Genomic DNA, 16,460 nt, shown 5'->3' on the forward strand with positions numbered 1-16,460 from the left:
AGAGAGAACACATCCCACCTGAGTCTCCATGGGCTTGGAGATCCCAGCATGCTCTGAAGAGAGCCTCTCTGATGAAGGGAGTCAACGGCCAGGGAAACTGAGGCAGGGTGGCTGGATCCCCAATGAGAGCTTAGTGACTCCTTTCCCCCCTTGCTCTGGGGCTCACCTTGGCCCGGGAACTTGGGGAAGGAGGCGTGGCCGAGAGATGTAGGAACCAGGTATGAGTCAACTTCCTCCGCAGGAAAGGCAGAAGGAGCCCCACGAGGCACGTCCAGGGGCCAGGGCGGTGCCCCCCACTCCCTCATGGCCCTCGTTCAGGACTGTGAGATGGACGCCTGGTTTCTGGAGGGGCCCCCCTCAGCCCTCCAGCAGTTTCTAGGCCCCCACTCTAGCCCCGCTGCCCCCACAGTTCCAGAATCTCATTCTCAGAGGCTCTGAGAGGGTGTCCCAGAAAGAGGGAAGCCGGGGCTTGTCCAGATGCTGCGTTCACACAGCATGCGCTCTGCTTCTATGTCAGGTGCATGTTTATTTGGGGTGGCTGATGAGGATGAGGGGAAGTTACAACTGTTCTAAGCAGCCCAGTGTTGGGGAGGGGCGAGGTTCGCGGAATCAAAGGCAGGATACTCCTCACTGGGGACCCACAGCTGGGGGAGTCAGGGCATAGCTAAGCCCCAACCTCAACTTGGGCAAAGCCTCGGAATCCAGATCTCGGCTCACCTTGGCCACGGGAGACATCCTAACAGGTCCCCCACCCCCACGGCTGCATGGGGCTGGGCGCCTCCTGGCCAGAGCTCCTATGCCCTGGTGGGAAATGGAGACCCAACAGGAACAAGGTTCAAGGTCACACAGTTGATATCCTGCCAAGGATCCCACACCTGTCCAGGTGCTGACACCTCAGAGCCCCTTCTGGGCTCCAGGCCAAGCAGGAGGGGGACCCCTCCTGCCGTTCTGCTGATTTGGCAACTGCTGACTCAGCCCTGGGGGAAGCATAGCCAAGGACCGGTACTAAGGGGAGCCCAAGGGTCTTCCTGCCCCATCACACCTGGCTGGGGAGGGGGCTCCCGGGAGAGGGTGCCCCCTCCAGCAGCTCAGCATCCAGGGAACTCTTAGCTGGGGAGCTCAGGGCTCTGGGTTAAGAGGACCCCAGCTTCCCTCGGGCCTGATTGATGGGCCACCTGGTAACACCAGATGCGAATGCTGAGGCCACCCAGCCCTCTGGGCCTCCTTCCCAGGTTTCTTTTGATAGGCACCCACCCAGGCCTGGAGAAGCCCCACCTCCCGCACCTGCCGCCACTAAGGAAGAGACCCCCCCCTCCCTCGCTCCAATCCCAGCTCCAACAGAATCCGACCGTCCAGTCCCCTTTTAGCACATCCCAGGAACAAAGACATCCCTCTTCCTGGGGGCAGGGTGGGGCGTCTGCTAAGTCTGGGCACCCCCTCCCACTAGGACAGCGATGGCCATGGGGCCTCTCGCCCCGTGAAGGCGGATCTGCCCCAACACTGTGTCTTACACAAGAAGCCCCTGCCCACGTCACCGACCCTCCCTGGCATGCGGAACGGGTGCCCCCCCGCCCCATCCCATGTCCGGTGCGCCCCTCACCCGCGACCCGCCCCAGGGTACTCACACGTCCTTGGCAGGCAGCGCCCGGCCCTCCACCACGCGGACGTTCAGGGAGCTGCTCTTGGCCATGGCGCCCAGCCCCAAACTTTACGGGCAGAAGGGTGCCCAGGCGCCGAGGCTGGACCGCGGAGGGGGCGTCTACATGTCACCAGCTGCGAGCCTGGCGCCCTGTCTCGGGGTCCCAGCGCCGCCCGTCCGAGACGCGGGTAGCTGGGGGGGAGGTTTCCGAGGGAGAAGAATAGGTGTCCGGGGAGGGGGCGCCCCTCGGACTCTACAGGTAGGAGCTGTGCGCGGAGGAGACAGAGCGCGCAGGGGCCACCGGCGGCTGGAGCTCCGGGAGGGCGGGCAGGGGGCGGAGGGGCAGCCCAGGGCCCTCCCCCCAATCCCGCCTCCCGCGTGTCCCCCGCCCGTCCCCGGGACCCCTCGCGCGCCCTCTGCCGGAGCCCCAGCCAAGCGCGCCTGAGCGCACCGGCGGCGGAGACCAGGGCGCGCGGAGGCTGGGACCGCCAGGTGGGGGGCGGCCCACGGCCACGGCGGGCGTGGCCGCTGGCTCGCGGTGAGTTGGCCTGGGGCTCAGAAGACACAGTAGGTCCCCTGCCTGCCCTCCCTCCGACACACTCGCATCTCCCTGGCCCTTCCTTGCCGACCATCCCGGCGCCACCTCCTGGATCGCACCTCCGTGTCCTGTCCGGGAGCAGTACCCGCGGTCGGCGGGAGGCGTCGCTAGAGAGGGAGTCGCACATTCCCGGGGGGGGGGGGGGGGGGTCCGTTCAGAGTCTAGGGAGGGGCCTCGAACATCCCCTTCCCTGTCGTTTAGTTTCCAATTAAACCCAGACTGTGCGAGCGGCAGCTCCCACGTCACGGGCTGGCACTGCGGGGGAGGCAGCCGCGGCCGGAGGGGGAGGGGAGGCCTGAAGATAACAACCACGACAGCGGTGACAAGTCGTCCCCAATCGTTGGAACACTTACTGTGCGCCAGGCGCTGTTCTAAGCGGTTTGCAGGCAGTCTGTCGTCGTCGTCCGTGTCCATGATGATTCCACGCGCTAAGTACCGTTGCCCCGTTGCCCCATTTTATGGATAAAGAAACAGGTTCGGGGGGATGAGACGGCTCATGAAGGCGTCGGTCAGTAATTGGTTTGCCTTCCTGGGTTTGAAGCCTGACTCAACCACTTGGTAGCTGTGACACTGAGCAAGTCACTTAGCCTCCCTGCGCGTCGGTCTGGTTTCCTCGTATGCTCCGTGGGAATCACATAGAACTTTGCTCCCAGAGCCTTGCGAGAATTAGGTGGGATAAAGCACCTGTGGAAGCAGCAGACACAGGTCTCAAAACAGTAGGGGGGGTGGATCCGGAAGGGGCTTGCTGTCCTTATTCTTGTCCTCCTAGGCATGACTCAAACATCAGCCCTCCTAGGAAGACTTCCAAGATGCCTACCACCCCAGACACAGGCTTTCTTCTTTTCTCCGCTCCTCAGCTCCAGGTTGGGACATTTTTCAAGTCTTAAAACTTGCAGTTTGAAAAGCACATTTGAAACAATGGGACAGGAAGAGCCTGTCCCGGGGCAGCGCCTGACACACAGGGTTTCTCACCCCCCCCCCCCAATTCTCCCCCCCCCCCCCGCCTCCCCCCGCCACGAGTTTGTTGTTTACCCGCCTAAGGGTTCTTGGAAGAGCTGGCACCAGGCCTGACTCACTTGGGTCAGCCCAGGGCTGGGCACCAATGGGAAGGCCCCCACGGAATGACTGCAGCAGCCAACGCCCAGACCGGCGGGACCAGGGGAGCCCTGCCCGGCCACCGGAGTAGCCATCAGCCTCCCAAGCTCCCTCCTTGACTTCCCACCCAACGACTCCAGCCGGGCTGGTAAGGGATTCAGATCCCTGGAGTTCTCCCCCCCAGCTGGCCACGATCTGTTGAGTCCTGCAACCTCCAAAGACAGGTCCTCAGTTACCCCATCTGGGGTGTGGGTCTAGCCGGGCTTAGAAGTATTGCAACATCCTACAGCGGGGTACGAGAGGTGATCCAGGGTTGAATCCGGAGCAGTAGTAGCCCCAGGGGAGTGTTAAACACCCACCCTCCCCACTCTTGAGCCTTACCAGTCACCCCTGATCCTCACCGGGGGAAACCGGTACGTGCTTCGTGAGAGCTACTTCAAGACGGGCTCTTTTCCCACCCCCACCTAGGGGGGAGTTTTTGGCTAACGCTTTTTCTTCTGAGACCCTGCAGAGATCTCAAACAGGCTATCCGGCCCCCAGGGACCCCTGGTGGAACCTGAGGGACCTAGTCCTGGGCCACCTGGGATGCCAGCCAAACCGCCACCAGCCATCTCGGCCAGCCTTCCGGAGCCGAGCAGGAAGTCACATTCCCGAACACCCTTCCCCAGGCCCCCAGGGGGGTTATGAAGGTTACGGACTGTGCCAGCCAGGCCGCCAGGGAGCTAACTCTGTCACCTGTCCAGTATCCGGCATTGGACCCTGAAATGCGCCTGGGGCTGTGGCCACAGACCTCAAACGTTCCGAATGGCTTGGCCACTTCCTGTTGTTGTGAGAAGCTTTGACTTGAAACTGGCATAGGGTTTGGGGTCTCCCAGGGCAGCTCCTATCAAGGGGCCAACGGGTGACGGTGGCCGAGAGGAGTGTGGGACCTACTGGTGGCTACCCAGCTAGGAGAGGGGAGCGTGGGTCATGAGCACCCAAGCCTGGGCTGTCATGTGGGAAGGGGCTCACGTTTCTCACGGGCTGTTGTAAGAGGTAATCAAGAGGCAGTGGAGGGCACCTGGCATCATTCCTGGCACATAGTAGGTGCTTGAGAAGTGGTTAGCCTCCTCCCCTTCCCCTTTCCGCTAAGCCCATGATCATCTCCTTGCTCACTGTCTACATGGTCTAGCACCCATGGGGTGCACGCAACAAGGGCTCCCTAAACCCATAAGCGGGAAGAAATGCTGAGCTCAGGAGTTAAGAGCAGAGGTGTTAGCATCCAGCCAAGCCAACCCGGGACTGCGTCCTGGCACCTACACTTCTGAGCTGGGTGTTCTTGGTGGGTTACCCTTTGGGGGCCTCAGTTTCCTCATCTGTAAAGTGGGGCTAATAATGGCACCCACCTGATAGCCTGGGTGTGAGGACTGGATGGAAAAAACATCAGGTGTTTAGCATAGCCTGGCATACAGCAAGGGCTCAGTAAGTGCCCATGGGACCTCCTGACCCCCTGCTGTGCCTGACATTGAGCCCCACTGGGTGGCTGAGTTCTGAGGCTGGATCTTGAGGATGTGGCCCGTGGAGCACCAGGCCCCACCCCGAATTCCAGGGAGGGATGGAACAGCCACACTTGCGGGCGGCTGCAGGTTGCTGAGCAGGGGGAATCTGGAAGTTTGCATCTCAGCGGAGAAAATCTGATAAGCGAAGTCCCAAGGTCAGGTTCTTGTACCCTGATGGGCCCCACCGCCCAGAACTGGCTGAGTCCCCCCCCCCCTCCGCCCCCCACTGCATCCGAAAGGCTGAGCCTGGGGCCCAGGGAGAGCTCATAAACACCACAGAGAGAGCTTCTCATGTCAGAGGAGGGACCGGGCCTGGGCACTGGTGACCGCTCCTGAGGGCTGGCTGTGCCCATGGCTTTCCGACTCCTTGTTCAGCCATGCCACATTGGGAACTTGAGATCGTCCACGGTGGGAGAATTTACACCATGCAGGTTGGCAAATGCTAAAATGGGGGGGGGGGGGGGAGGGGTCAGTTTAACAACACACCACTCCCGAACTCAACACTCTTAAGATTTCAGTCACGTCCCCTCACCCCACCCCACACTGCCCCTGCCCTGTCTGTTCCTTCCACCAAGAAAGCCCTTTCACTCCCTTTTCTACCTGTTTCCTTGTTTATGTCCTACTGATTCAACTGAATCAAGATTAAGGGGGGGGGGCAGTGAACAAAGGATAGACAATGTCATGTCAATGTCATAGACTACTACAAAGCTGTTAAAACGGATGTTCTCAGAGGCGGGAAAAAGGCTGAAAAAGAAAACGTAGGTAATGGGGAAAACACAGTACACATGACCAGCTATACAGCATGATTCTGATGCCACAAAATATTATATGTATATATATATAATATTCTTTTTACTCCACGGATCCGTATCAAGTGCCTGCCGTGTCTCAGGCAGTGGGGATACAGTGAGGTATAAAACAGCCCAGCCCTGCTCTCCTGGGGCTCTCGGGTGGAGTGGGGAACTGACAGAAGTAGCAGGCAGCTAACGAAATCGCTCCTGGGAGGAGGTAGGAAGTGATACGCAGATGATAAAGCGGGCATCGGAGTGGGGCAGGAGCTCCAGGGCTTTCCTAGGCATGATGACATGCGCTGCTTTCATAATCAGAAAAATAATGCGTGCGCCCTCCAGTTTCTGAAGGCACTGCTGGCCTTTGAGGCTGGCGCACGGCCTCCGGGGAGCCCTGGAAGACAGCTGGGAAGACAGCCACGACCACCCCCCTCCACTCCCCTCACCCCTGCCTGTTGGCACCGTTCTGTGACCTTGGTCTCTTGTTCGCTTGTTTTGTGGTATTTTACACACTCGTCTTATCTCTTAAATGTCAGGGACAATGTCTGATTCATGCCGCGCCTCCCACACCGCGTGGCACATTAAGAAAGACTCAGAACGCACTCGCTGGGTTAAACAGAATTCTGTTCCCCTCCAGGGCTGGAATCTGGCCTCTCTCGTCGTGACAATAGTCATATTATTTTTTTACTTCCTTTCTCCCCGCGGCGCCCAGGGTGGCAGCTTAATCAGTGCTGACTTACCCCCTCTCCGCTACACCTCCGCCCCCAAACCGGGGACAGACCCCTCCTCTGGCTCCACAGACCTGTCTGCCCCTCCAGACCTCAGTTTCCCCTCCTGGAAGTGGCACCATCCCTTCTGAGGCCAAGGCCGGGGGCAAGGCGGACAAACCCGGGCCCAGGTTGGGGGTGAGGAGTGCGTTCTTTGTCTCGGGAGCACAAAGCCCCATTTGTGATCGCGGGGCACGATTCTGGGCAGAGAGCCACGTGGGACAGGAGGCGGCGGTGGGAGGAGTGGGCAGGATTCCCAAGCCCCTCCTGTGGGCTGGCTGCCGAGGAAGCAGTAGGTCCCCTCCCCCCACAGCCTGAAACACCGTGTCCGGCTGCCAGTCTGACGCCCTGCTTCCTCCTTCCTCGGCCCTTCTCCCTAAGGTGGCCTCCCCACCCCTGCCTTGGAATGGAGAAGTAGGCAGGGGGAGGCCACCCAGGCATGAGATCTGGGGGCGGGGAGAGTGGATATTTCCAGAGCTACGGGTTGTGGCCAAGGGCAAGGCCAGCCTAGAAGTTGTGTCCTGCTGTCACTCAGCAGCCCGACCCAAACCGTCTCCCAGGCCAAGGGGACAGAGAGGTGGGGGGAGGGGGGCTGGGACCTCTGCCTCAGCAGCGTGGCAGGGGAGCCCCAAGAGGACCTGGAAGCAAGGCCCCATTTAAAGCAGAAATGCAAAGGCCTGGGGCATGGAGGGATGTAGCCTGACCCATCCCATCATCCCTGAATTCTGCACACCGACAGACAGACCTTTGTTCTCTTGTAGGAAGAAGCCACATCCTCCTGCCTCGGGGCCTTTGCACATGCTGTTCTGTCTCCTTGGAATACTTTTCCTTTCTTCTTCTCACCCCTCTTTATCCTTCAGGTCTGGGTTCACATGATACTTTCTCAGAGAGGCTTCCCTCCCTGCTTCTTACACCCTGGGCTTCTTCCCCTAGGCCTTCCAGAGCATAATGACATATTTGTAGTCATTTGAGGCCTCTGACCTCCCCATCAGCCTGTATGTCCCATGTGGGCAGGATTTGCCTTAACCACTGTTGTATCCTCACACGGTGCCTGCTACAGTGTAAGTGCTCAATAAACATCTGCCCTCCCGCCCGCCCCCCCACACCCAAACAAACCACCTCTAAGGGAATAGAGATTAAAAAGGGAAGGACGCCTAGCAGCTTCAAGATGAGGACACCCTCCGAGCAGGAAAGGAAGGGAATGGAGCCTGAGGAGGGAGAGATCCAAGACGGGCTCAAGGGTATCTGAAGTGCTGTAGTTGAGAAGGTGGGCTCCACGACCAGATGGCCGAGTTCAAGTCCCGCCTTGGGCTTGGCACATCGCATGAAGGAAAAAGCAGCAAATCGGACCGTCAACGTTTAAAACTGTTCTTTGCGAGAGACCACGTGAAGAGAATGAAAAGACAAGCTACAGCCTGGGAGAAAATACCCAACAGAGGTCTATCTGGAACATCCAGACGTGTATCTAGAATATATAAAGAGGTTCCCCAAACCCAACGGCTAAAAACAATTCATTAGAACACAGGCGACAGATGCGGAACTGATATTTGGCCGAAGCGGAGACACAGATGGCAAAGAAGTACGCAAAAAGATGTTCCTCGTCATTACAGCCAGTAGAGAAGCGCAAAGACCACGAGGAGACATCACTGCACCTATCAGAATGGCTAAAACAAAAGTGGTGAGAATAGCGAGGATGAAGAAAAAACAGAACAAAACACCGGATCACTCGTGCATTGTCGGTGGGAATATGGTACCGCCACTCTGGAAAAGACTATGGCAGTTTCCTTAACGGTTATGCTCACGGGCATCGATCCCAGAGGAGTGAGAGCTTACGTTCACACAAAAACCAGGACGTGAATCCTCACGGCGGCTTTATTCAAGAGAGCCCCAAACTGCAAATAACCCAAACGCCCTTCTACCTGAATGGTTACACTGTGGCCATCCATCCCACGGCTCGCTACTCAGCGATCAAAAAGAATAAACACTGATGCATGTAGCAAGTAGGGTGGGTCTCCAGAGAACAAAGCGGAGTGCAAAAGCCAGCCTCAAAGGTTACATACTGTACAATTCCACTTAGGTAACATCCTTGACGTGACAAAACTATGCAGATGGAGAACAGATAAATAGTCTCCAGGGGTTAGGGAGGCAGGAGGGAGGGAAGGGGTCCTGGCTAGCAAAGGGCGGCATGAAGGATCCCAGCCAGGAACGTTCTGCAGCTTGACGGTGACCGTCACAGGGGTCCACATGTGATAACTTTGCATAGGACTAAATACACACACACATGAGTGCATGTAAAGCTGTGAAACCTGATTAAGGCTGGCGGATTGTATCGATGTCAATTTCTTGGTTGTGATACTGTGGGGTCAGGTGCAACATGGAACCATCGGGGAAACCGGGTGGAGGGATATGGGATCTTTCTGTATTTCTTCTTAAAGTTTTTTTTCAATTTTTTATTTAATTTTTTTTTTATTTTTGAGAGACAGAGAGGGAGAGAGAGAGAGAGAGAGAGAGAGAGAGAGAGACGGAGCGTGAGCTGGGAAGGGGCAGAAAGAGGGAGACACAGAATCCAAAGCAGGCTCCAGGATCTGAGCTGTTGTCAGCACAGAGCCCGGATGCGGGGCTCACACCCATGAACTGTGAGATCCTGACCTGAGCTGAAGTCTGGCTCTCAACCGACTCAGCCACCCAGGCGCCCCTATATTACTTCTTAAATTGCATGCATGTCTACACGGCTCTCTAAATAAAAGAGTCATCTGGGGGTTACACATCTATTAGAATGACCTGAAAAACACCCAACAATACCGGCTGCTGGCGAGGATACGGAGTAATCAGACCTCTCATGCATTGTTGGTGTCTATGTACAAATGGTAGAGCCATGGGCACCTGGGTGGCTCAGTCGGTTAAACGTCTGACTCTTGGTTTCAGCATAGGTCATGAATTCACGGTTCGGGAGTTCGAGCCCTGTGTCAGGCTCTGTACTACCAGTGAGGAACTTGCTTGGGATTCCTTCTCTCTCTGCCCCTCCCCTGCTCTCTCTCTCTCTCTCTCAAAATAAATGAATACACTTTATTTTATGTTATTTTAATTTTTTTAATGTTTATTTATTTCTGAGACAGAGAGAGACATGAGCATGAGTGAGGGAGGGGCAGAGAGAGAGGGAGACACAGAATCCGAAGCAGGCTCCAGGCTCTGAGCTGTCAGCACAGAGCCCGATGTGGGGCTTGAACTCAGAAACCGTGAGATCATGACCTGAGCCGAAGTCGGTCTCTCAACCAACTGAGCCACCCAGGCACCCCCAAATAAATACACTTTTAAAAAAAGCAACTTATTTTTTTTAAAAATGGTACAGCCACTTTGAAAAAAGTTTGCAGTTTTTCATACAGTTAGACACATACTTACCATATGACTCAGCAATCCTGCTCCTACATATTTATACAGAGCAGAATGAAAGCTTATGTTCACACAAAAATCTGTCCATGAATACACAGGCTCTATTTGTCATTGCCCAGAACCAGAAATGACCCAGCGGGAGGCTGAGTAAACAAACCATGGTATACCATCAAATAGTACTCGGCAATGAAGAAGAAGAAATTATGGATACACCCATCAACAGGAATGAATTTCAAATGAACACTTCTGTGTTAAAGAATCCAGACTCAAAAGGCTACAAAGTATAGAATTCCATTTCTGATATTCTGGCAAAGGCAAGACTATCAGGACAGAGAGCAGGTCAGCGGTTGCCAGGGGCTAGGGTGGGGACAAGGGTTAATTATGAAGAAGCATGGGGACTTTTGGGGGTGATGGAAACATTTTGTACCTTGACTGTAGTGGTGATGACCCATGACTTTCTGCATTTGCCAAACCCATAGAACTGTACGTGAAAAAAAAATGAATTTTACATTATGTAAATTATACCTCAATATTTTTAAACCAAGAAAAAAATTAGGTCGTGTAGCTTATAACTTCACGTCAATGTGTGCAGAAAGATATATGTGCAATTGAATGCAAAACGACCCAAGAGAAAATGTACATTATTTTAGCTCCTTTCTAAAAATATGCCCTCAGGGGCGCCTGGGTGGCTCAGACGGTTAAACGTCCGACTCCGGCTCAGGTCATGATCCCGCTGTTTGTGAGTTCGAGCCCCGTGTGGGGCTCTGTGCTGACAGCTCAGAGCCTGGAGCCTGCTTCCAATTCTGTGTCCCCCAGTCATGCTCTGTCTCTATCTCAAATATAGATAAACATTCAAATAAACAATAAATAAATAAATTAATTAATTAGTGCTCTGACAAAATGCTTAGGAGTTGCTTTAAGCAATGTAGGCATTATAAGCATGGTTTTTCCTAACAGTGTTATTCTGCAATAAGAAAATATATTTCTTTACATGAAAAAAATTACTTAAAACAGAAAAATAAAACGATCGAAAGCACAGACGATGAGATGCTAGCGTGTATTATTTCTGGGTGGAGGACCCATGGGTATCTGCAGTTTTGGTCTGGGCGCTTTTCTCTAATACCGTCCCCTAGAGTGCCATTTTTAGGAATTAACTTAGACATTGCATAGAAAGCGCTTAGCACAGTGCCTGAACAACAGTAATCGCTCAAGGTATGTCAGCTCCTCCCCATCCCCCAAATCTGGGGCTCCTCCAACCCGGCCTCCCCTGGGTGGTGCTGATCTCTCTTAACCACACTGGGGGCTCCATGAGACTGGGCCAGGGTAGCCCCATCCCCAGCAAAAGGTGTTGACCCTCGGAGGGATGGAACGTAGTAGGCCCTCAGCACTTTGCCAGGGAGTGAATAGCCCTGCCCAGGACCTGGCAAACAGTGGGTGCCCAATAATTACTCTTTGAACAGACAACTAACCGTTACAACCATGACAGCCGTCCCGTCCCATCCCACCCGGCCACGGAGAGGCTTGACCAGCATGCGGCACCAAATGGGTAAATTTTTGGCTGAAGGACCCACCTCCTCTCCACTGCACCCCAGTTTAGATAGGGACTTAAAGCCATCTCTGAAATAGGCAGAGTCTGCTCCCCGCCCTACCCCCCTTGGGCGGCCCCCTGCCCTCTCCCCTCCCAGGATGGACTCCCGAGGCCTCAGGCCGGCTGTGGAATGTTGTGTGGTTGGTTGCCCCGGCAACCAAGGCCTGCTAGGTGGCCGCCTTGCGGAGCACAGAGCCCGCTGCCACACTGCCCTCCATCAGAACATCAGAAACCCCCAGGGCCCCCTGGGCTGGTGCAAAACTCCATCCGTGGAAAGAAAGCCCGGGTGAATGCCGGCACAATGGCAGTGCCCTGGGAGGAATATTTCCGACTGGCCTTGCAAGAGAAACTGCCTGCGTGAGTGTCTTGGAATGGCAGGGAGGGCTGGAAGGAGGGCAGAAGCGGGCGGGATGACCCGTGCCTTCCTCTCGCCCACCCGTGGCGTCTGGCTTCCTTGGGCAACTCCTGCTGGGGTATTACTGTCCCCACTTCACAGAGGAAGAAACTGAGGCTCAGAGGAAACCGGTCTCTGGGCTAGTCAGGGCAGAGCTGGGTTAACAGCCTCTGCTCCGGATCCCCACCCCTGGCTGCCATCCGGCGGCTGCGATTAGATCCTTTGCACTGAGATGGGAATCCCTGCAAAGCTCTGCGCTTTCAAGGAGGAGTAGAGGAAGCTTGTCGGGTGCCTGCTTTGTGCTCAGCAGTGACCGAGGGGCCCAAGCTCAGTGTCGGTCTGGACCGGACCGGTGCCGGGAAGGCCCTCCCGCTCATTCTGTTGGAGCCTCCCTTCTGCTCTCTACACAGCACCATGGAGGGCTGTGTGCAGCACTGCGCCCCCGCCCCCCCACCCCCACCCCAGAGCATGCCTCCAGATCCCAGCCTCCTTCTGGAGCCCTCCCAGGGACGTCTGAGGGAGGCCGAACAGCCTTCCCAACGCAGCCTGGCCGCAGCAAGGAGCTGGTCTCCCCTGCGCCCCATCCAGACTTCCACCAGCCCCGGCCTTCCGGCTCTGAGTTCATCCTTCTCTCCTTTCCCCCCACCCCCAATCGCAGCAGCAGCTGTAGCTGGAACCTGCCCTCCTCACCTCTCCCCTACAACCACCTGACCAGCACCACACTATCTCTGTGTTATCCCGGAACCCCGTCACCGGTCTCCCGGCGGCTGCCCTGCCTCTCTGACGGCCCTTGCCCCCAACAGCAGCCTCCAGCTCTTCCACAAACCAAGGTCCTTCCCTCAGGGCCGTCGCACTGGCTGTTCCCTGCAAGTGTCCACATGCTCACTCCCCCTTGCCCTTCGCGTCTCTGCCCAGACGACCTCAGAGTCTCCTCTGAGAGACTTTTTCATCTCCCTGTCGAAAGATTTCCTTTTGGGGCGCTTAGATGGCTCAGTCGGTTAAGGCTCCTACTCTTGATTTTCACTCAGGGTCGTGATATTGAGCCCCGTGTCAGGCTCTGCGCTGATAGCCTGGAGCCTACCTCGGATTCTCCCCCTCTCTCTACCCATCCCCAATTCGTATGCGCGCGCGCTCTCTCTCTCTCTCAAAATAAGTAAATAAACTTAAAAAAAAAAAATTCTTCCTCCCTCCTGCTGCCCCTCCGCTTGTGTGCACACTTTCTCTCTTTCAAAAGGGGCGCCTGGGTGGCGCAGTCAGTTAAGCGTCCGACTTCAGCCAGGTCACGATCTCGCGGTCCGTGAGTTCGAGCCCCGCGTCAGGCTCTGGGCTGATGGCTCAGAGCCTGGAGCCTGTTTCCGATTCTGTGTCTCCCTCTCTCTCTGCCCCTCCCCCGTTCATGCTCTGTCTCTCTCTGTCCCAAAAATAAATAAAAACGTTGAAAAAAAAATTAAAAAAAAAAGGGGGGGCACCTGGGTGGCTCAGGTGCTTAAGTGACTGCCTTCGGCTCAGGTTATGATCTCACGGTTTGTGGGTTCGGGCCCCGCGTCAGGCTCTCTGCTGTCAGCTCGGAGCCCGCTTCTGATCCTCTGTCTCCCTCTCTCTCTCTGCCCCTCCCCTGCTCATTTTCTCTCCCTGTCTCTCTATCTCAAAAATTAACACATAATAAAAATAAAATAAAGATAAGTTAATAAATTTTTAAAAAGGAAAAGATTTCCTTTTGTCTGCTTAATTTTTCCTCTGAGCACCTACCACGGCCTAGCCTTATTCATTGTTAGGTTTGTTTTCTGTGTGCTCTGCCCCCCCAGCAGCCTGGTGGCTTCTGGAAGGTGGGGATTTTGTCTGCCTTGTGCACACCTGCACCCCTCAGTGCCTGGAAAGATGCCTGGCACAGAGTAGGTGCTCGGTACAATTTATTGAACGAATTCAATAAATTCAGCAGCTAGCGTGGGGCTAATGGGGGTATTTCAGGCACTAGTGGGGGGGGTTTGGGGGCCCCACCTTCTGCCTCCTTCATCCCTGCCTCCTCCTGGAGCTCCTCCAGGAAGATCCCGGAGCAAAGTGTGGACCACTTCCCGCCAGTGCTGCGTCTCCTGGAGAAGAGGCAGGAGCTGATAGACGCAGACCGAGGCCTGCAGGCCCAGAAGGAGGTGAGCCTCCACTGCGGTCCCTGAGACGTTTTGGGACCCCAGAGCAAAAAAACCACAAGTGTCCAGGTGGGGAAGCACTGAGAAGACGCTGCGGGAGCCCAGAGGAAGCCTCTATCTCCACGAAGGGGTGGTCAAGGAGGGCTTCCTGGAGGAAGTAATGTCTTGGGGATTGGGAAAGGGCAAGCAAGTCGGCTTAGCCAGTAAAGGAGGGTGGGGTGAGGAAGGAGAAGCGGGCAGAGGGAACAGCACATACAAAACTGGAAGGCAAGGACAAAACACAGGTGGATGAACGTCTGGAAGGCAGAGTGTCAGAGGAAGCGGGTGAGATGAGGCCAGAAGGACGCACAGGGAAGCTGGCTGCAGGGGGTGGGGGGCATTTGGGCTTCATCGGGGGTGGTGGGAGCCATGGGCGGGTTTGAGCAGGGGCGTGCGGACAAGCTCAGGAGCAACAGATAAGTAGGATCCTGAAAGTACTGGATAACTTGGACCCCCAAACACACAGACACCCACTCCTCACCTCCCCCAGGTGTTCCAGACCACGAGAGCAGCGCTGAAAGAGCGCTGGGAACAGTTGGAACAGAAGGAGCAGGAGCTAAAGGGGTCCTTTGTGCGCTTTGACAAGTTCCTGCAGGTAGGTGGAGACTGCTGGGGGGAGGCAGGTCAGCGGGTCACGGAGTCTCGGAGTCTCTATCCTGCAGGGTCAGCCTCGCTCGGGAATTTTAAAAGTGTGCTGACTAGTACAAGAGGTTGTAGAGTAGGAAATACACACGCACCGCCTGTCGTATTCGAGTTTTCAAAAAGCGTGGGGGAGAGGAGAGGGACCAAAATCAGAGCTACTGCTCACTCTGCCCACGGGCCACCTGTCTGCTACCACGGCTGGGCGCGCCAAGAGTTGGGGCGGTGGAAGCAGCGAGCCCCGCGGGCTCCCGGGTCCCGAGGACGGTCGCCTCCGCTCTGTCCGCCTCCCCAGGACACGGAGGCCCGGCGCAGCCGCGCCCTGCGGAGGGCGGCCCAGGAGCGGCTCCAGGCGGACCGCCGGGAGGCGGAGGCCCTACGGCTTCGGGCCCAGGTCGAGGAGCTGCAGCGGGAGCGCGCGCGGCTGCGGTGCCGGCTGGAGCGCCTGGAGCCCTGCGCGCGCCTGCTGGGGCGAGTGCTGGAGCAGCTGCCGGAGGTGAGTACCCTGCGGAGGCTTTGGGGCTCGGCGCCCCCATGCAGCCGGGCTACCAGGTCGGGTGGCCTCTGGAAAGGCTTTGGGTGTGCACTACTGGAGCGCTGACTGTATGCCAGGAATCACCACTTATTGAGCACTGACTGTATGCCAGGGACAAGGTTTGCTCTGAATTCTCCCCAACGCCCGGTGATGTAAGTCCTGTTCTTGTCAACCGCATGGGGGAAACCCGGGTCCCCCCCCCATTTTAACAAACGGGGAAACTGAGGCTCAGAATGGTAACTCTCACTCAGGGACACACAGGAGAAGGAGGGGGTGTGCCCAGGCACTCAATAGATACCAGTTGAACAATACATGAACACTACATGAATATTAATCACAGGCAGTGAAGTTGGCTAGGCTTTATGCTGGGGTGGGGAGGGGCGAGAGCAGTCCTCGTTTCTGGGGTAGGGGCCGTGCGATACCCTCATTTTGCACGTGGGCTAACCGAGGAGGCGCCGGGGGGCCGGATGGCGGGGGGAGGGGAGGGGGCTGCGGGCCGGCTGAGTCCCCATCTTGACCGCACCCTAGTTCCAAGAGGTCCCCGAGCTGGTGGCGCGCTTCGACGGCCTGGTCGATATGCAGGCGGCGCTGAGGCTCACGGAGCGCCAGCGGCTGGCCGAGCTGGAGGAGGCGCGTGCTCGGCTGCAGCGGCTGCGGGACGCGGGGCAGAGCGAGCTGCTCGGGCAGGGCCAGCGGCGAGTGCAGCTGCTGGAGCGCCTGGAGGCCGCGAGGGAGCGCACGCTGCGCTGGGTACGGCCGGGAGGGAGGAGGTGGGCACCCGGGACCCCAGCCTCCCACCTCCGGAGAGGAGTGCCACGAGTGCTAAGAGCAGAAGGCAGTGGTTACCCCAGAGGGGAGCAGCGCTAACGGGCGGATTCCAGCATCTGAACGCGCTTCCGGACACAGGAGGCCAGTCCTAGCCCAACCTGACGCCCAATTCCTGCACTCCTCTCCCGGAGGCGCCCCGGCGCGCCAGACTGGAGGGAAGGGAGGGGGCTCCCCCCACCCTCCTCAGCAGGCCCAAACCTTGATCGGGGAAGGGGGCGGGGTGTTCTGCAGGAATCCAAGTGGATTCAGATCCAGAACACGGGGGCGGAGAAGACCCTTCTCCTGGGACGCACTAGGATGGCAGCGCTCAACCTGTTCCAGCTAGTGTGCCGGCACAAGACGCACCCGCCTGCCCTGGACATCGAGGACACTGAGGGGCAGCTGGAGCAGGTGAGCTCCCTCCTTACGTGCCCTCCAACCCCCAGATTCAGAGCTTCACAGTGCCTGAAGTCTCCGGGTTCAGTATGACCCTCTGTGA

General features: G+C 56.9%; 2 protein-coding genes across 6 annotated transcripts in view; one reads left to right on the top strand and one right to left on the bottom strand.

The window, feature by feature from the left end:
• RASAL1 (RAS protein activator like 1) overlaps positions 1–16,460 on the bottom strand; it is a 45,660-nt gene that overhangs the window by 27,074 nt on the left and 2,126 nt on the right. For 4 of the 5 annotated variants that reach the window (XR_007145817.1, XR_007145818.1, XM_047827857.1 and 1 more), the window contains exons 3-4: positions 2,591–2,921; positions 1,626–2,344 (exon numbers count right to left, since the gene is read on the bottom strand). Coding sequence is in view for 2 of the 5 variants with exons in the window: in XM_047827857.1 (XP_047683813.1) it covers positions 1,626–1,690 (65 nt within the window). In the remaining 3 variants the exon portion in view is untranslated. The remainder of the gene's footprint in view (positions 1–1,625; positions 2,345–2,590; positions 2,922–16,460) is intronic. The other variant, XM_047827856.1, reaches the window with a different exon arrangement.
• CFAP73 (cilia and flagella associated protein 73) lies at positions 11,556–16,450 on the top strand. Its single transcript, XM_047827867.1, has 6 exons — positions 11,556–11,760; positions 13,839–13,944; positions 14,471–14,575; positions 14,915–15,115; positions 15,683–15,904; positions 16,214–16,450. The coding sequence occupies exons 1-6, from the start codon at positions 11,705–11,707 to the stop codon at positions 16,448–16,450; spliced, it is 927 nt and encodes a 308-aa protein (XP_047683823.1). The 5' UTR covers positions 11,556–11,704.

This window comes from Prionailurus viverrinus, chromosome D3 (genome assembly GCF_022837055.1).
Source record: "Prionailurus viverrinus isolate Anna chromosome D3, UM_Priviv_1.0, whole genome shotgun sequence".
In the NCBI taxonomy this organism is placed as follows: domain Eukaryota; kingdom Metazoa; phylum Chordata; class Mammalia; order Carnivora; family Felidae; genus Prionailurus; species Prionailurus viverrinus.

What these genes read in the sequence shown, in the direction of transcription:
- CFAP73 (XM_047827867.1), top strand. Translation starts at nt 11,705, where the DNA reads ATGGCAGTGCCCTGGGAGGAATATTTCCGACTGGCCTTGCAAGAGAAA. An exon ending in TTGCAAGAGAAACTGCCTGC is followed by an intron (nt 11,761 to 13,838) that starts GTGAGTGTCTTG and finishes GAGCTCCTCCAG; the next exon opens with GAAGATCCCGGAGCAAAGTG. An exon ending in GCCTGCAGGCCCAGAAGGAG is followed by an intron (nt 13,945 to 14,470) that starts GTGAGCCTCCAC and finishes CACCTCCCCCAG; the next exon opens with GTGTTCCAGACCACGAGAGC.